Source organism: Lissotriton helveticus, chromosome 5_2, assembly GCF_964261635.1.
Source record: "Lissotriton helveticus chromosome 5_2, aLisHel1.1, whole genome shotgun sequence".
NCBI classification, from domain to species: domain Eukaryota; kingdom Metazoa; phylum Chordata; class Amphibia; order Caudata; family Salamandridae; genus Lissotriton; species Lissotriton helveticus.
The window spans coordinates 8172982-8193001 of NC_136066.1; the positions used below are offsets into that span (position 1 = coordinate 8172982).

The following is a 20020-nucleotide window of genomic DNA, read 5'->3' on the forward strand; positions in this document are numbered from 1 at the left end:
CGTCCAGTGTGTCATCCTTTGCTTTGTCGCGTCCAGTGTGTAATCCATTGCTTCATCTTGTCCAGTGTATAATCATTGCTTTGTCTCGTCCAGTGTGTCATCCTTTGCTTTGTCGCGTCCAATCCTTTGATTTGTCGCGTCCAGTGTGTCATCCTTTGCTTTGTCACATCCAGTGTGTTGCTTTGTCACATCCAGTGTGTAATCCTTTGCTTCATCTTGTCCAGTGTGTAATCATTGCTTTGTCGTGTCCAGTGTGTAATCCTTTGCTTTGTCATGTCCAGTGTGTCATCCTTTGCTTTGTCGCGTCCAGTGTGTCATCCTTTGCTTTGTCGCGTCCAATGTGTAATCCTTTGCTTCATCTTGTCCAGTGTGTAATCCTTGCTTTGTCGCATCCAGTATGTAATCCGTTGCTTCATCACGTCCAGTGTGTCATCCTTTGCTTTGTAACGTCCAGTGTGTAATCCTTTGCTTCGTCGCATCCAGTGTGTAATCCTTTGCTTCGTCGCATCCAGTGTGTAATCCTTTGCTTCGTCTCGTCCAGTGTGTAATCCTTTGCTTCGTCTCGTCCAGTGTGTAATCCTTTGCTTCGTCTCGTCCAGTGTGTAATCCTTTGCTTCATCTTGTCCAGTGTGCAATCCTTTGCTTTGTCGTGTCCAGTGTGTAATCATTTGCTTCGTCATGTCCAGTGTGTAATCCTTTGCTTCCTCATGTCCAGTGTGTATTCCTTTGCTTCGTCTCGTCCAGTGTGTAATCCTTTGCTTCCTCATATCCAGTGTGTATTCCTTTGCTTCGTCTCGTCCAGTGTGTAATCCTTTGCTTCGTCGTGTCCAGTGTGTCATCCTTTGCTTCGTCCCGTCCAGTGTGTCATCCTTTGCTTCGTCCCGTCCAGTGTGCAATCCTTTGCTTCGTCCCGTCCAGTGTGTCATCCTTTGCTTCGTCCCGTCCAGTGTGCAATCCTTTGCTTCGTCCCGTCCAGTGTGTACTCATTTGGTTTGTCATGTCCAATGTGTAATCCCTTGGTGTCATCATGTCCTGTGTGTTTTCGTTTGGTTCGTCATATCCAGTGTCTTTATTTATTTATTTTATTTTGAAAGTTTTATATAGCGTGAACAAGATCTTTGCAGATATCAGAGCGCTTTATGGAAAAAAAACAAGGGGTAGGAAAACAAGAGAGTGATTAACAGACTTTTGAGCACAGAATAGTTGTAGGTAATAAATGAGTAGCAAAATAGGGTAGGTACATGGGGGAGCATAGTCAATCAGATAAACAAATAGTACAAATAGGTGCAGAGTCTCAAATGGATCCAAAGTAAAAGTTCAGGTGAATTTAGTCATGAGGATAGCTTTTACTTCTTTCTTAAAAAATGCAGGGGAGGAGATAAGCCTGGTTTCTGGAGGGAGTGAATTCCAGATCCTGGGTGCCATTCATGAAAAGGAGCGTTTATATGTTTTTTCCTTCCGGAATCTACGAGGTTTCAGAAGAAGATTCTTTGTACTTCTAGTGGTTCTTGCGCCACCAGATATTGTCAGCTTCTGAGTGAGGTAGCTGGGTGGGTTGTGGTGTACAGCTCTGTGCGTCATGCAGGCAATTTTCAGATGTATTCTGGCTTCAAAAGGTAGCCAGTTCAAGGATTTTAGGTCAGGGGAAATATGCGAGTGTTTTTTTGATCCAGTGATGAGTCTTGCTGCAGCGTTCAAAGAGGCTCTCAGGGGTGCAGTTGAAGATAGGGGGAGTCCGCAGAGGGCGACGCTTCCGTAGTCTATGCGAGGAATGACTAGTGCTTGTACTGCAGTTTGGAAGTCCTTGGCTGGGAGGAAGGGTTTAAGTTTCCTGAAGGTATTGATTTGGAAATTAGCTCCCTTAGTTGCCTTGCTGATATGTTGTTGCATGTTGAGATTGGCGTCAAGTGTTATGCCTAAAGATTTCGCTGAGTCCACGATGGTAGGTTGGTCTTTCAAGTCAATATCAGGTCTTTAAAGTCAAATTTCTGCTTGTGTGGTCTTTGAAGCTGAGCACCAACACGTTTCAGCTCTTGAGACTGCATCAGTACATGTAACGCTCACAGGTATGGTCTTCATGACGGTGACTGCTCCATCATGAACACAGCTGCATTGTTAAGCGTTTAGAGTAGATGGTCATCTCCAGAAGTATAGACAATAGGCTGCGTCAGGGACATTGAATTCCAGGCTTTGAGCATGACGGACCTAAGGAGGATCTAGTACATTATGAGATTTGATATAAGAAATCAAGTTGGATATTATATTCATTCGTGTAGGTGGTTCTTTATTGAGGCGTTCAAGTGCCTCGTGCTGCAGCATTTTACAGGCCCACAATAAGATCTCCTCGGGTCACACGCTCACGGGGTAAGTAGAGGTGGAGTTTAAGTAAGACGTCTCACACTGTCCTCTCTCCACAGCCATGAACGACGTTCATCCGATGATTGGGAAGTCTGTCCGGCTCTTCTGCTCCGGCGATTGTGGTCAGGCGTCCCTGCCCCCTGGCACAGAGTGTCTGAATCCATTGCTGCAGAGCGCGTCCAGGCACCCTCCTACCCCGTCCAACAAGGGATTCTCAGGTGAGAGTATGTGCGGGTCCACTCAGCCTTTCATCCTTCTGAGGTCGATAAAATGAGTACCATTATTCGGCAGCAAGATACTCTTGGGTGAACCTACACGTTATGTTATTGTTGTAAACTAGGTAAAGTACTCGCAGCCAGGTAATCCAGGAGCCAGTAGTGTAAGTTATAAGAAGAGGTTTATTAAGACTCAGTTACAGTCAGTTACAGGTGACTGGTAAGATGGTAATAGAAACACTCTCCGCACTCATCCAATCAGAAACACTCTCTGCACTCATCCAATCAGAAACACTCTCCGCACTCATCCAATCACAAACACTCTCCGCACTCATCCAATCACAAACACTCTCCGCATTCATCCAATCACAAACACTCTCCGCACTCATCCAATCACAAACACTCTCCGCACTCATCCAATCACAAACACTCTCCGCACTCATCCAATCACAAACACACTCCGCACTCATCCAATCACAAACACTCTGGCATTCACCAAATCACAAACACACTCCGCACTCATCCAATCACAAACACTCTCCGCATTCATCCAATCACAAACACTCTCTGCACTCATCCAATCAGAAACACTCTCCGCACTCATCCAATCAGAAACACTCTCTGCACTCATCCAATCAGAAACACTCTCCGCACTCATCCAATCACAAACACTCTCCGCACTCATCCAATCACAAACACTCTCCGCATTCATCCAATCACAAACACTCTCCGCACTCATCCAATCACAAACACTCTCCGCATTCATCCAATCACACTCTCCGCACTCATCCAATCACAAACACTCTCCGCACTCATCCAATCACAAACACTCTCTGCACTCATCCAATCACAAACACACTCCGCACTCATCCAATCACAAACACTCTGGCATTCACCCAATCACAAACACTCTCCGCACTCACCCAATCACAAACACACTCCGCACTCATCCAATCACAAACTCTCTCAGCAGTCTAATGACCTCACACACTGGCTGAGCAGCAAGCAGCACAGCACTAGGGAAGAATGCACTGCAGAATAAACAGGATACAACGTTTGTGCTTATGCTGAAGTGAAATCCACGAAAGGCAACGTCAGAAGTGCCACTTGGAACACAAATGTGACATGTACAGAGCTCAAGAGGTACACAGGGCACCTAAAAGGCTCGTTGAGGTACACAGGGCACATAAAAGGCTTGTTGAGGTACACAGGGCACATAACAGGCTCGTTGAGGTACACCGGGCACGTAAAAGGCTCGTTGAGGTACACCGGGCACGTAAAAGGCTTGTTGAGGTACACCGGGCACATAAAAGGCTTCTTGAGGTACACCGGGCACATAAAATGCTTGTTGTAGTACACAGGGCACATAAAAGGCTTCTTGAGGTACACCGGGCAAATAATAGACTCGCTGAGGTACACAGAATGTCTAGAGCACCCTGCGGTGAACCGGGTACCCTCAGATCCATGAGGTACACAGATGTGTTTATGTATTTAGTTTGCGTATTTCTCCTACTACCAGGTGTGCTGAACATACTTTATCACTTGGTGCAAGAGTAGACGCCTCAATCAGATGGTTTGTGTTTGTTGTTGAGTGAATGTGGGATGCCACACCCGGGGGGGGGGGACACACAGTGGTTTATGTTTGAACCCAGTGACACAGGGGAGAGCCCCAGAAGGCAACACATTGGACACCGTGTCAGGGGGAGGCCAGGACCTGAACCCAGTGAGACAGCATTTCCTCTAGATATACACAATATGTAGATATTTACAGTGACACCATGGTCATAATTAAACGTGTGTGTATATCTTATATATGCACAGATTTGAAGGGTGCACTAACCTTTTTTACTATTCAGTTTGGGAGCGGCCATGACTCACAAGAGGCAAAGTCTCTCGCTAGTCGTGACACCTCTTCCCCTCCGTCAACAATGGTTATAAATAGCACATTACAATTTGCGCATCTGTGTGTATGTTTTATGCATATGTTATCCAAAACCAGACTGGACGTGTTCCATCTGTTCAGTGATGTCAAATCGCATCGAAGACGCCTTGTGACTAGTGAGAGTTGTTTCCACGTACAAAGCCATGAAGGCACTAAGGCAGTGCGTCCCAAACATTTATGAACCACGACCCAACTATTAGAACGAAAATGTTTCGTGACCCACTTAGATGAAGCGGGCGATATTGAATGTAACTAAAGCGTGGTGTGGTAGCGTACTGTCATTTACAGGCAACCTGCTAGATCCCTCCCGATCAGGATTCAGAGCCAACTACAATACCGAGTCACTGTGATCAGTGCTAACAATGGCATCCGCGTCGTACTTCACAAAGGTGAATCGGCCACCCTGATCCTTCTCGACTTCTCTGCAGCCTTCGATACCATCTCCCACCGCACTCTCATCATCCGACTGCACCAGATCGGAATCAAAGAGGATGCCGTGAGAAGGATGGCATCATTCCTCATGGCACCCAGACAATCTGTCTCCCACCCTTCACCTTACAAGCCAAGAACACCATCTGCAGCGCCCCGCAAGGTTCATCCCTCAGCCCCAATCTTCAACATCTACATGACGCCGCTAGCAGACATCATCAGAACCCACGACATCAACATCATTTCCTACACTAAAGACACGCAGCTCATCCTCTCTCGGCGGACCCCACGACGAAGAAAACCAACTTCCAGAACTGCATGAAGAACGTCTCAGCCTGGATGAAAGACAACTGCCTTAAGCGCAACACAAACAAGATCAAAGTGCTGATTTTCAACACCCATTCCTCCCTCTGGAACGACTCCTGGTGGCCAGTGGAACACAGACCTACCCCCCACTCCAAAAGACCACGCATGTAACCTCAGCACCATCCTGGACCGTGAACTCTCCATGAAACGGCAGGTCAACGCCGTCTCCTCAGCATGCTTCCACACTTTCTGCATGCTCCACGCAATCTTTTAAATTGCTTCCCATCACCACCAGGAAAACGGCGACGCAGGCCGTCCTCACCAGCCGCCTGGACTATGGCAATGAACCACAGCCGGAACTTCAACAAACAATCCAGAAACCTCCGCTCCTCTCACCGCGCCCTCTCACAGACGCTGCGCATCAGCAGCTGGCGCATCGGAGGACGATCCTTCCCCCTCTTCGCCGCCAAAGCCTGGAACGCCCTCTCTCTCCACCTCCAAACATCACCCTCGTTGACAGACTTCAGGAAGGGACTCGAGACATGTCTCTTCGACTGACACCCAGCGCCTCGACACCCAGCGCCTCGACACCCAGCGCCTCGACACCCAGCGCCTTGACACCCAGCGCCTCGACACCCAGCGCCTCGACACCCAGCGCCTCGACACCCAGCGCCTCGACACCCAGCGCCTCGACACCCAGCGCCTCGACACCCAGCGCCTCGACACCCAGCGCCTCGACACCCAGCGCCTCGACACCCTCACAGGTGATAAACCGCAATATAGAAGTAGTGATTGATTGACACCTTTTCCATTGAAATGGCTACTACATGTGCAGAGACCTACGGTATACTGATACAACTATATTGCACTCAAATTATTAAGTGTGGAAATCCAGTTTCAGTGAATATTTGTCATTTGCGCATCAGCAGGTAAAGTGTCTTGATTTGTTTGGATCCTGTTAAAATCTTTGTTTCCAGCACACTTCAGAATTACAAAAAAAGCTTCATTTTTGCTTTCATCGCTGCTGAATGTGAACAGTTCACTAACCGGTATTTACATTTCGTTGTGTGTAGAATGACGTCCCACGGCCTTTCCTTTCACACTCCCTGCACCCAGCAAGATTCTCACATAATCCACTTTACTTTCTCTGACTGCAAAGTGAGAGGCGCGTGTCAACCCCAATCCACATGTTAAAAAAATAAGCAGCACTTCATCAGAAGACATAGCCTGATATGTGACCTCTGTCTGAAGTGCAGCAAAGGAGACCGATAAACACAGATTATAAAGGCACCTTTGTCTATTGCTTGGACTTTTGTGGCCCACCAGTTTGGGAAACAAGACCCTAAGACATATTTTGTTTGTTTGAGTATGTGTTGTTGTTTAATGTGCTTTTAAGTGTTATTTTATATTGGTATAAATCTTGTGAGGCCATAAGCATTGCATGTGGTGTTTGGTTGTGGTTTGCAGGCAGTTGTGTCCGGCTGGGATTGCAGATTCATCGCACAGCTCCTCAACAGGCAAACATCTCTTCTCTCTGACAGCCTCGTCCGCTCCTAAGTGGCACAGGGCGCAGATGGAGGTGGCGTCAGTACCCCTCCCCTCCCGCCAGCGAACAGTACCCCTCCCGCCAGCAGACAGTACCCCTCCCCTCCCGCCAGCAGACAGTCTCCCGTCCCCTCCCTCCAGCAGACAGTCTCCCGTCCCCTCCCTCCAGCAGACAGTCCCCCGTCCCCTCCCTCCAGCAGACAGTCCCCCGTCCCCACAGTCCCCCGTCCCCTCCCTCCAGCAGACAGTCCCCCGTCCCCTCCCTCCAGCAGACAGTCCCCCGTCCCCTCCCTCCAGCAGACAGTCCCCCGTCCCCTCCCTCCAGCAGACAGTCCCCCGTCCCCTCCCTCCAGCAGACAGTCCCCCGTCCCCTCCCTCCAGCAGACAGTCCCCCGTCCCCTCCCTCCAGCAGACAGTACCCCGTCCCCTCCCGCCAGCAGACAGTCCCCCGTCCCCTCCCTCCAGCAGACAGTCCCCCGTCCCATCCCGCAGCAGACAGTTCCCCCTCCCTAGGGGGTCATGAGTGAGAGGTGTTATTAAGGGAACAATAATTGAGTAAACCCAGACATGGTGAGTGAGGAGTGACTTTGGGGCTCGGTGAGTTCTGACACGAGGGAGCACCTTGTAGGAGACTGTAGGTGATGCATCCCTCTTGGGTCAGAGACGGGTCACCCTGACATGGGGGAGATCGGGCACCCCGGGTTTCAAAGGATACTTGAAGGACATGTCTATGTGCAGTGACCCGGCTGAGTTTATGCTGAACCACCTCCGCCCACCCCTGGGCCCTCTCTGAGGGTATGTTCAGACTCTGGGTGAGCCCGCGTCACCGTTGGCCCTTGTTGCTTGTTGTACAGAGCTTGTGCCCCTCATTATAACGCCCAGGTCTTATACAGTTTTATGTACTGGACGGGGAGAATGAACTCTGGGAGGTGCAGGGAGGCGGCAGCGCATGATTCTACACTGCTCTCAAGAGCAATCGAACACTCGGGGGTTAGGTGATCTGTTGGATCCTAGTTGGTTGCGAGTTCTGTTTTATTCTAATGAAATGTGTAAAACAAAAAGATCCTAAGATGGCTCCAGGGGCGTAGCTTTGAGGGGTTGACAGCCGCCCAATGAATGCATTCTTGGTTTGCTAGTTGGGTCTGGTGGCCCTGAGTTGGGTCTGGTGGCCCTGAGTTGGGTCTGGTGGCCCTGAGTTGGGTCTGGCGGCCCTGAGTTGGGTCTGGCGGCCCTGAGTTGGGTCTGGCGGCCCTGAGTTGGGTCTGGCGGCCCTGAGTTGGGTCTGGCGGCCCTGAGTTGGGTCTGGCGGCCCTGAGTTGGGTCTGGCGGCCCTGAGTTGGGTCTGGCGGCCCTGAGTTGGGTCTGGTGGCCCTGAGTTGGGTCTGGTGGCCCTGAGTTGGGTCTGGTGGCCCTGAGTTGGGTCCGGTGGCCCTGAGTTGGGTCCGGTGGCCCTGAGTTGGGTCCGGTGGCCCTGAGTTGGGTCTGGTGGCCCTGAGTTGGGTCTGGTGGCCGTGAGTTGGATCTGGTGGCCGTGAGTTGGATCTGGTGGCCGTGAGTTGGATCTGGTGGCCGTGAGTTGGATCTGGTGGCCGTGAGTTGGGTCTGGTGGCTCCGAGTTGGGTCTGGTGGCTCCGAGTTGGGTCTGGTGGCTCCGAGTTGGGTCTGGTGGCTCCGAGTTGGGTCTGGTGGCTCCGAGTTGGGTCTGCTCTCTCTTTGTTGCTTGGAATGAAAGACAAAACAATGACCTTTGATGTAAACAGGAGAGAGAGGACGATAGAGACATCAACATCTCCTTCGAGACTGCGACCTTCCCGGAGAGCTGGAAGCACGCAGAGATCAACGCCTTTCTCAAGAAACCCAAGGCGGACCCCAAGGACCTCAAGAACTTCCGACCCATCCCCCTACTCCTGTTCCCGGCAAAGGTCATCGAAAAGGCCTTCGACAAACAACTGACCAGCTTCCTCGAGGAACAGCATCTTGAACCCGTCCCAGTCCAGGTTCCGCAGCAACCACAGCACCGAAACTACCCTCATTGCTACCACTGATGACATCAGGACCCTGCTAGACAACGGAGAAACCGCGACCCTCATCCTCCAGGACCTGCCAGCCGCATTCGATACGGTCTGCCAACGCACACTACGAACACGCCTCTACGACGCCGGAATCCAAGAGAAGGCCCTTGACTGGATCTCCTTCTTCCTCTCCAGCAGAACACAGAGCGTCCGCCTCCCCCCCTTCCGCTCAGAAGCCACCGGGATCATCTGCGGCGTACCCCAGGGCTCATCCCTCAGCCCAACGCCGTTCAATGTCTACATGGCACCACTCGCCCATGTCGCACGACTGCACGACCTCAACATAATCTCCTACGGTGATGACACCCAGCTGATCCTCTCCCTCACCAGGGACTCCGACACCTCCAAAACCAACCTCCACGAAGCAATGAAGGCTGTCGACGACTGGATGAGGATAGGAACAGCCGACTGAAGCTGAACTCGGACAAGACGGAGGTCCTCATCCTCGGATCCACCCCCTCGGCCTGGGACGACTCCTGGTGGCCGGCTGCACTAGGAACACCCCCAACACCCACCGACCACGCACGCAACTTAGGGGTCATCCTCGATTCTACCCGATCCATGACCAAGCAGGTCAACGCCATCTCCTCCTTCTGCTTCAACACCCTCCGCATGCTTTGCAGGATCTTCAAGTGGATCCCCACCGAAACGAGAAGGACGGTCACCCAGGCCCTTGTCAGAAGTAGACTGGACTAGGGAAATGCCCTCTACGCAGGAGCCTCGGCCAAACTCCTGAAACGGCTCCAACGCATCCATAATGCCTCAGCACGGCTGATCCTCGACATCCCTCGCCGCAGCCACATCACACTCCACCTGAGAGACCTGCACTGGCTCCCCGTCAACAAGAGGATCACGTTCAGACTCCTCATCCACGCACACAAAGCACTTCACAACACCGGACCCACATACCTCCACAGACGGCTCGGCCTCTACACCCCCACCCGCCAGCTCCGCTCCGCAGAACGCGCCCTCGCCTCCGTCCCCCGCATCCGAAGAATGACCGCCGATGGTAGATCATTCTCCCACCTCGCCGCCAAGACATGGAACACCCTCCCCATCCGCCTACGTCAGACCCAGGACCTGCTGACCTTCAGAAGACTTCTCAAGACCTGGCTCTTCGAACAGTAGCCGCTTACCCCCCGACTCCCACCCAGTGCCTTGAGACCCTCACAGGAATGTAGTGCACTTTACAAATGCCATGATTGATTGATTGATCTGGTGGCTGAATTTCAAAATGTGAAACTAGATAACCTGGAATCAATACCAGCTTCTCTGCTTGTCCAAATTGTGTGATCCTAGAGAAACATTTTATTTCATCGTACCCCTTTTCCGGGGTCAATGGCTCCGGAGTCAATGGTTACTGAGTTAATACTTCTGGAGTCGACACCAAATCGCCATCTATCCATAAATAAAAGTGGGCAGAGGCTGCACAGAGCTGTGTGAGGCACACAGTACACTGTACAGAGCTCTGTAAGGTGTGCCCAAAACTACCCTGATGTGTAGGGTACACAGGAGCCTGCACAGAGTTGTGTGAGGCACACAGGGCACCATACAGAGCTGTGTCAAGCACACAGGGCACCGTACAGAGCTGTGTCAAGCACACAACACCGTACAGAGCTGTGTCAAGCACACAGGGCACCATACAGAGCTGTGTCAGGCACACAGGGCACCATACAGAGCTGTGTCAGGCACACTGGGCACCATACAGAGCTGTGTCAGGCACACTGGGCACCATACAGAGCTGTCAGGCACACATGACACCGTACAGAGCTGTGTCAAGCACACAGGACACCGTACAGAGTTGTGTCAAGCACACAGGACACCGTACAGAGTTGTGTCAAGCACACAGGACACCGTACAGAGTTGTGTCAAGCACACAGGACACCGTACAGAGTTGTGTCAAGCACACAGGGCACCGTACAGAGCTGTGTCAGGCACACAGGACACTGTACAGAGCTGTGTCAAGCACAGAGGGCACCGTACAGAGCTGTGTCAAGCACACAGGGCACCGTACAGAGCTGTGTCAAGCACACAGGGCACCGTACAGAGCTGTGTCAAGCACACAGGACACCGTACAGAGCTGTGTCAAGCACACAGGGCACCGTACAGAGCTGTGTCAAGTACACAGGGCACCGTACAGAGCTGTGTCAAGCACACAGGGCTCCATACAGAGCTGTGTCAGGCACACATGACAACATACAGAGCTGTGTCAAGCACGCAGGACACCGTACAGAGCTGTGTGAAGCACACAGGACCCTGTACAGAGCTGTGTCGGGCACACAGGACACCGTACATCCACATAACAGACCACAAGGGGATGGGATTTGTGTAGTGTCTCTGTACTGTGAGTGAGATGTACTGAAACTTTTCTTTTGTTTGCAGACAAGCTGTTCTATATCTACACCTCCGGCACAACTGGGATGCCCAAAGCTGCCATAGTGGTGCACAGCAGGTGAGCATGTGACAGGGGGTTGTGGAAAGAAGGGGGGCTGTGCACAGGGTGGAAGGGGTCATCGATGCATGGGCCTGGTTTAGGAGTGCATCGGTGGAGTTGGTGTGAAGGAGAACACTGCTGGGGATTAAAAGAACTCGCGTGGTGCAAGGAAGAGTGTGTGTAGGTGGTATTTAAGAGTGAAGGTGAGGGTTCGGTCACTCCTATCGATTCTTTTCTCGTTCTCATCTGTAACTCTTTCCCACCTAATTTTGGCCTCTCTCTCTACAACTGTCTCTCTTATCTACCCTCATCGTGACATCTCTCCATCTGTCTATGGCTGTCACTCTTATCTGCCTTATCGTGACCTCTCTCTCTCTCTCCCTCTATTTACAGCTGTCAGTCATTTCTACCTCATCTTGGACTCACTCACCTTGTCTGTCTAAGGCTGACACTCTTCTCTACCTCATCTTGAGCTCTCTCTCCCTTTCTGTCTATAGTTGTCACTTCCCTACCTCATCTTTGCCTCTCTGACCTTCTCTATCTAAGGCTACCACCCTGGTCTATCTCTTGCGGGTCCACTCATTTTACCTTCCCAGGCTCTTTGTCTCCTTGTTGCCTCTCTGGCTCTTTCTTACAGTAGCACTTTTCTCTCTTCGGTCTCAGTCCTTCACTCTTCTCCCTACATTAAATTATTACTTCTATCACCCTACTCTTGCTGACTCCTTCTCCTCCCTTCGGCTGCAGGTATTATCGCATGGCTGCTCTGGTGTACTATGGATTTGGGATGAGGTCTGATGACGTGGTGTACGACTGCCTCCCTCTGTATCACTCAGCGGGTAAGTACAGCCTAATATCAGAGGTGCTTTTGCCGTTCTATCGATTGGGTAGGTAGGCAGGCTCCTTTCCAAATTGACAGGTACTGTGGTTTAGTGTGAGTGTTGGCGAGACCACGCTAAGTGATGTTGAGTCCCGAGAGCTCCTGGGTGAGGTTTCATGTGTTCCTTCGGGTGTGCAACTTTGGCTCACCCAGTTAGCTTGGATAACTAGATGGAAAGCCAGTGATTTTATGGTGAGTGGTTTCTAAAATATTTTTTTCCCCACTGTCTATTCTAAAGGATAATAGTTGACAGCTCCAATTTAAGTGGATGGAGTAGCTCTTTAATAGAAATAGCTTTGAGCATTGAGTACCATCATTGTATCACCCTGAAATAAATGGCCTGGTCGAAAGGCTTAATTGTACCATAATGGACGGCTTGAGGGTGGTTTGTTTCTCCTGGATGTGTCTGGAACAAGCAGTGAAAGAGGCTGGTGATGCATACGCAGTTTCCTAGTGCTATGACCGGTTTGGTGTCTTTTGAAACACTGCGTAGAACGAATGTTGTCACTATGGCGTGTCAAGTTTGGCTTGTTCAGTCTCAACAGGTTGGGACTGATGATTGTGCTTTGAGTGTTTTGGTTTACAAAATACAGTATCCACTAAAATGATGGTGCTTGGGTATGTGGTGAACTGCTGGGATGGGTCACTAAAAGGCCTTCACTTTTTCTGTTCCTGTGAGGGTCACAGGATGTCTCTGCTATACTACTCTTGTAGCAGATGCAAATCTGTCTGTATTTCTGCTCAAGTCTGCCTGCTTTGTGCTATTTGTTTCAATCCAGTTGAGCAAGAGTTGAAATATAGTGTCTGGAATGTTGACTTGTTTCCTGGGTGTACGTGTGGGGTAGATTTTATGTGTTGCTATTCAAAATGAGCAGTTGGTAACCCTGTCTATGTCTATGTCAGACCCAGTTTGGGGTCCACAGGGCAAGCAGGGGTTACTGGGCCGCATCTGTGGGAATGTAGGGGGGTGGGTGGGGAGGAGACCTGTTACCCCTGATGTCCCAGGGTTTTACCTAATCCAGCACTGCAAACTCTGTGTTAAGTATACCCTTTACGCACATGAGTGGCAGAGTAGCGAGGGTGCGATGTTCAAGCCTTCTCGGAGGTATACGAGGGGTAGCATCTAGAACTGAGAAAATTATGCAACAGACAATAAATGCGGCCCAGCCCACTGCCTTTCTTTCTAGCAAAAGAGAAGTACTTTAATTCCACACCAAAATATAATGCTTCACAAAGTAAGGTAGTCAAGCACAGGGTTCTAATATGAGTGTTACGGGATTATGATCACAGAGAATAACTAGGCAAGATTATGGAACCGGTGCAAGCTCACTGTGGTGGGTGCTGGGTGTGGAGACACTCCCACGGCGTGGGTGCTGGGTGTGGAGACACTCCCACGGCATGGGTGCTGGGTGTGGAGACATTCCCACGGCGTGGGTGCTGGGTGTGGAGACATTCCCACGGCGTGGGTGCTGGGTGTGGAGACATTCCCACGGAGTGGGTGCTGGGTGTGGTGACACTCCCACGGAGTGGGTGCTGGGTGTGGAGACACTCCCACGGAGTGGGTGCTGGGTGTGGAGACACTCCCACGGCGTGGGTGCTGGGTGTGGAGACACTCCCACGGCGTGGGTGCTGGGTGTGGAGACATTCCCACGGCGTGGGTGCTGGGTGTGGAGACATTCCCACGGCATGGGTGCTGGGTGTGGAGACAGACATTCCCACGGCGTGGGTGCTGGGTGTGGTGACACTCCCCACGGAGTGGGTACTGGGTGTGGAAACACTCCCCACGGCGTGGGTGTGGAAACACTCCTCACGGCGTGGGTGCTGGGTGTGGAAACACGCCCCACGGCGTGGGTGCTGGGTGTGAAAACACGCCCCACGGCGTGGGTGCTGGGTGTGAAAACACGCCCCACGGCGTGGGTACTGGGTGTGGAAACACACCCCACGGCGTGGGTGCTGGGTGTGGAAACACGCCCCACGGCGTTGGTGCTGGGTGTGGAAACATGCCCCACGGTGTGGGTGCTGGGTGTGGAAAAACTCCCACGGTGTGGGTGCTGGGTCTGTCTCATGTTACTGGGGCACCATGAGCACATCCATGGCATGTATCTCCTGTTACTGTGGCACCATGAGACGCACCCATGATGTGGTTGCTGTGTGAAGGTCCGAGTATTGTTTTGCACTCTTAAATTTCATTGCTCAGTGAGCTAGCCATATTCTCTATCTTTACGCTGCTAGGATAGTGCTTGGTTTTGTAGTAATCACCTCTGGGAGCTCTAAGCTGTTAGCTCCTTAACCGCGGCGCAAATTCCGCCGCGGTGCCCGAGTTCTATTGAGTGGGAGGGGCCGCGTCGGCCAACGGACGTGCACAGCACTACCCAGGTAGTGCTTGCGACAGCCGTTGGCCGACGCGCGCACGCAACTGGTTAAGCTCTCTTATCTGGACATGTCTGTTTATTGGTGAGTGTGCCACCTCCCCGGCCTTGACCTTCTCTCCTCTCTGCCCTCAGGTAACATCGTGGGCATTGGGCAGTGCCTCCTGAACGGACTCACGGTGGTCATTAGAAGGAAGTTCTCTGCCTCCGGCTTCTGGGATGACTGTGTCAAGTACAACTGTACGGTAGGTGAGGGGCGCAATTTGGGGTTCAGTGAGTGAGGGGCGACTCCGATAACAATGAGTGAGGAGCTCTGGCACACTGAGTAAGGAATGACTAGGGGGTCGTGAGTGAGGTGTTATTATGGGAACGGTAAGTGAGCAAATCCAGACATGGTGAGTGAGGAGTGACTTGGTGCACGGTGAGTGAGGAGTGACTTGGTGCACTGTGAGTGAGAAGTAGCTTGGGGGCTCTGAGGGAGGAGCGACCTGGGGCTCGGTGAGCGAGGAGCGACCTGTGGCTCGGTGAGCGAGGAGCGACCCGGGGCTCGGTGAGGGAGTTGCGGCCTGGGGCTAGGAGCGACCTGGGGCTCGGTGAGGGAGGAGTGACTTGGGAGCTCGGTGAGGGAGGAGTGACTTGGGGGCTCGATGAGCGACCCGGGGCTCGGTGAGCGATGTGCGACCTGGGGCTCGGTGAGCGATGTGCGACCTGGGGCTCGGTGAGCGATGTGCGACCTGGGGCTCGGTGAGCGATGTGCGACCTGGGGCTCGGTGAGCGATGTGCGACCTGGGGCTCGGTGGGGGAGGAGCGACCTGGGGCTCGGTGGGGGAGGAGCGACCTGGGGCTCGGTGAGGGAGGAGGGACCCGGGGCTCAGTGAGGGAGTTACTGCCTGCGGCTAGGAGCGACCCGGGGCTCGGTGAGGGAGGAGTGACTTGGGGGCTCGGTGAGCGAGGAGCGACCCGGGGCTCGGTGAGCGAGGAGAGACCCAGGGCTCGGTGAGCGAGGAGCGATCTGGGGCTCGGTGAGGGAGTCGCAGCCTGGGGCAAGGAGCGACCTGGGGCTCGGTGAGGGAGGAGCGACCCAGGGTTCGGTGAGGGAGGAGTGACTTGGGGGCTCGGTGAGCGAGGATCGACCCAGGCTCAGTGAGCGAGGAGCGACCCGGGGCTCGGTGAGCGAGGAGCGACCCGGGGCTCGGTGAGCGAGGAGCGACCCGGGGCTCGGTGAGCGAGGAGCGACCCGGGGCTCGGTGAGGGAGTCGCGACCCGGGGCTCGGTGAGGGAGTCGCGACCCGGGGCTCGGTGAGGGAGTCGCGACCCGGGGCTCGGTGAGGGAGTCGCGACCCGGGGCTCGGTGAGGGAGTCGCGACCCGGGGCTCGGTGAGGGAGTCGCGACCCGGGGCTCGGTGAGGGAGGAGCGAACCGGGCGCGGTGAGTGACGGGCGACTGAGATGAATGAAGGCCTTCCAGATTGGGGGGCACGCAGTGTGATGAGCCCTGCCTGGTTTGGGGTGCACACTCTTGGGGCTCGCACTGCAAGGATTAGGGGAGTCCCAGGCGCAGCGGGTGTCATGAATCACCAGGTTACCAGTCACACCGTGCTTGAGATCCTCTGGGGTCGCACCTGGTCCAGAAGACACCCCTTGGTGTTACATTGAGTTAGGATGTCTTACTAGGTTAAAGGTCAAATCACGGTAGGGGGTCATAACAAGTTAGAGGTTGAGGGAGGAGGGCATAGCCAGGTTAGGGGGGTTGCACCAAAGAGAGGCCACATTGTCAGGACCACACTCTTCCAGGTAGGTTGTGGGGGGCACGAGGCTAGAGGCTCTCTCTTCCTGTGGGGGCTGCACTGGGTCAGGGGTCCTACACTCTTCCGGTGGGGGCTGCACTAGGTTAGGGGCCATCCACTCTTCCTGTGGGGGCGGTACTGGGTCCCTCCTTGTAGTCCTCTGGTCCTCTCTTTGTGTTCCTCCCGCCTCATGTCCCTCCTTGTAGGCCTCGGGTCCTCCCTCGTTCGGTCCCTTCCAGCTGCCTTCACTGTGGGTGCCTCTTAGGTTAGAGGGGGCTCCAGGTTAGGCTCTACATCAGGATAAGGGATTCTCTTCCTGTGTAGGGCGCCCCCAGTTAGGAATAAGATAAGCCTGCCCTCACAGTAATGCTGTGTTTTTCTTCCCCAGATTGTCCAGTACATCGGTGAGATTTGTCGGTACCTCTTGAACCAGCAGCACCGGGACGTGGAGCGGCGGCACCGGGTGCGCATGGCACTCGGCAACGGGCTGCGCCCATCCATCTGGAGGGAGTTTATGGCGCGCTTCTGTGTGCCCCAGGTGGCTGAGTTCTACGGGGCCACTGAGTGCAACTGCAGCCTGGGCAACTTCGACAACAACGTGAGTGTGGGAGAGTGGGTGCTGGGTGGGACTGTGGGGTGAGTAGAACCATGGGGGGCAGACTAGTCCTGTCGTGGGACTGCGGGGTGAGCAGGTGACTGGGGACAGATTAGTCCAGTCGTGGGACTGCGGGGCGAGCAGGTCCTTGGGGTCCGACTAGTCCCGTTGTTGGACTGCAGGTGAGCAGGTCCCTGGGGGGCAGACTAGTCCAGTCGTGGGATTGCGGGTGTGCAGGTTCCTGAGGGACAGATTAGTTCAGCTGTGGGACTTCAGGTGAGCAGGTTCCTGGGGGGCCCGACTAGTCCAGTCGTGGGACTGTGCGTGTGCAGGGTCCTGGGGGACAGACTAGTCCAGTTGTGGGACTGCGGGGCCGGGCGAGCAGGTCCTTGGGTTCCGACTAGTCCAGTCATGGGACTGCGGGTGTGCAGGTTCCTGAGGGACAGACTAGTCCAGTTGTGGGACTGCAGGTGAGCAGGCCCGACTAGTCCAGTCGTGGGACTGCAGGGTGTGCAGGCTCCTGGGGGACAGACTAGTCCAGTTGTTGCTTTCTGAGGTTGGAGGCCGAGAATTCTTTCACCTCAAGTGGTAAGAACACGTGTTTAGGTTGAATCTTCGAAGTCTTCGGCTCGAGGCATGATGCATGTATGGAATCAGGGGCTTCCAATTTCCATGACCCATCTCGGTCTTCGTGTGGAACGCTGGGGACAGGGACATCTTAAAAGTTTTGGGGGGCCCTGGGGCCAAACGTATTTTGCGGACCCCTGTTTTGAAAAGCTTTGATTTTTTATGCACCAGTTTCACCTCTTTCATGTCATCTTTGGCCAGGACACTGACAGTGCACAGGCACACTGGTCCAAATTCTAAATGTGTATTCAGGGATAGTGACGTGTGTTTTAAATATTGTAACAATGCAGCAGCTCACTAATATCACTACGAATAATCTCTGTGACACCCTCCCATTTCTCATCTGTGAGGTCCTGTTTTTATCTAAAAACATTTGTTCGAGGCATATGAGCTGCAGATTACACACTGTGCATAGATCGCCACCTAGTGTTGGGCCCAGATGTTTGCAGCATGTTTTTGTCCTGATAAGTTCTTTGGAAGTCACGAGATAGGTGACTCCTCCTTAGGACCACATTGCGCATGGGCATCGGCTCCATCCCCAGATAGTTTTTTTCCGCCACCGGGCTTGGATGTGTTCCCTGCGCTCCAGTCTGGAATCGGTTTCCTTTGGCGCACAATCCTCACCATTTTGACGGTATTGTTTCGATCGCGTCCCCCATCGGCGCGATCCTTCACCACTTCGAAGTCTTCGATTCCGGTCGTCGACGAACACCTTCGGGCCTAACTAGGCCTCACTTTCTGGCTCATGGAAAGGACGCCATTCAAGAAGTGTCCTCAATGTGGACCGAAGTTTCTCCACACCGATCTATATGAGGTGTGCAATCTTTGCCTCTCACCGGAGCACGAGGCCAGAGACTGTTCCGATTGTGCCTCTTTCTGCTCCAGAAAGACGATTCGGGACCGACGAGCTCGAAGAACAATGGCTCGCTCGTCAGCTCCGATCCCGGACGAGGAGGGAGTCGACATGCCGGAACACCAGTAGGACGAAGAAGGTGCTGGCTCCTCTGATGCCGAAGACTCAGACGTCAAAGACCTGACTCCAGCGCAACGGGCCGTAAGGAAGAACGTCGACCCCGACCCTTCCTCGCACCCTCAAAAAAGGCTTTGGTCACACCCTCACCTTCGGACCCAGGTGCACATCGAGAAACGGCTTCACACGCCCGGTCTTCGGGCTCGGCAAAGCAACCTATTAAGCCTCAAGGCGGCTCGGGCTCGAGTCAGCCTATTCCCGGCGTCGATCCTATACCGACACCGAAAAAAGAAGCCATCTTCATCATCCACGCCGGATGCTCCCACACCCAAGCACCCGACTCCGAAGACTGGACCCGGCTCATCGACGTCGAAACCTCATCGGAGCCGAGCAAAAAACTGCCTAAAGGTTCCGACCCACATCCTTTGGAACCGAAAAAACAACCGGAACTGAAAAAACATGTTCCAGTTAAAGACATTCCAAAAGCTCATGGCTCCAAGCCGTAAGACCCTAAACCAGCTGCCGAGTCAGTACCGATAAAGACTTCAGAACTGAAACCTTCGACACCGAGAGATCTATCTCCCTCAGAAGAGATTTTTACGCCAGATCCCTCTCAAAAGACTCTTGTAAGGGATCCTAAGACTGGCCAACTAACTCTTAAATCAATAAATCATTGGAATTGTAAAGCGCACTACTTACCCGTGAGGGTCTCAAGGCGCTGTGGGGAGGGTTGCTGCCACTGCTCGAAGAGCACCGGCGTAGCTAGGGTGGTGCGGGGCGGTCCGCCCCAGGCGGCACCATTTTTGAGGCGGCCGCGCGGTTCTGGAGGCCCGTTGCGGCCGCGTCGGCCTTTATAATTTATTTGGTCCAGTCCCAAATAAATTATAAAGGCGGCCGCGGCCGCAATGGGCCTCCAGTGCCGCGGCCGCCGCCCGGGGTTGTAGTTTAAAGGTGCAAATCCGCCAGTGCAGCCTGCACTCCTTGACCTGCGTTGGGTAACTGCTGCACAGTGCACACAAACGCGGGACTTAGTTTTTGGCAATAACTAAGTCCCGCGTTTGTGTGTACTGTGCAGCAGTTACCCAACGCAGGTCAAGGAGTGCAGGCTGCAGCGCTGGTGGCTTAACTCAATCCCGCGTTTGTGTCCTCTCGGACTCCTGGACCGTTTTTGCCCCCCCAAACCTCCCTCCTCCCCCCCGTCCAGGGCCGTCAATATTGTAGCGTGCACGGCCCTGAAATGAAATTTTTGGCCAGCCCTCGCTCGCGATTAGAACGTAGCAGTGACGCAAATATTTATACATTCTTCTGGTATATATTTTTTTTTTTTTTTTTTTTTTTATTGAACAATGAAAGCTCACAAATACTGGCCTACAACCCCACGGGCTGGCCAGAACAGAATGGTCAAATAACCAGCATATAAAAAGAAGATCTGCACAGGATATAACATCAGGAGCACTGGTGAAGCAATAAAAACCATCGAGCGTTCAGCAAGAGC

General features: G+C 53.1%; 1 protein-coding gene across 2 annotated transcripts in view; it reads left to right on the top strand.

The window, feature by feature from the left end:
* LOC144761153 (long-chain fatty acid transport protein 4-like) overlaps window positions 1-20020 on the top strand; it is a 132558-nt gene that overhangs the window by 41714 nt on the left and 70824 nt on the right. For both annotated transcript variants that reach the window (XR_013595610.1, XM_078646646.1), the window contains exons 4-8: window positions 2418-2576; window positions 11250-11319; window positions 12046-12137; window positions 14683-14792; window positions 16722-16931. Coding sequence is in view for 1 of the 2 variants with exons in the window: in XM_078646646.1 (XP_078502772.1) it covers window positions 2418-2576; window positions 11250-11319; window positions 12046-12137; window positions 14683-14792; window positions 16722-16931 (641 nt within the window). In the remaining variant the exon portion in view is untranslated. The remainder of the gene's footprint in view (window positions 1-2417; window positions 2577-11249; window positions 11320-12045; window positions 12138-14682; window positions 14793-16721; window positions 16932-20020) is intronic.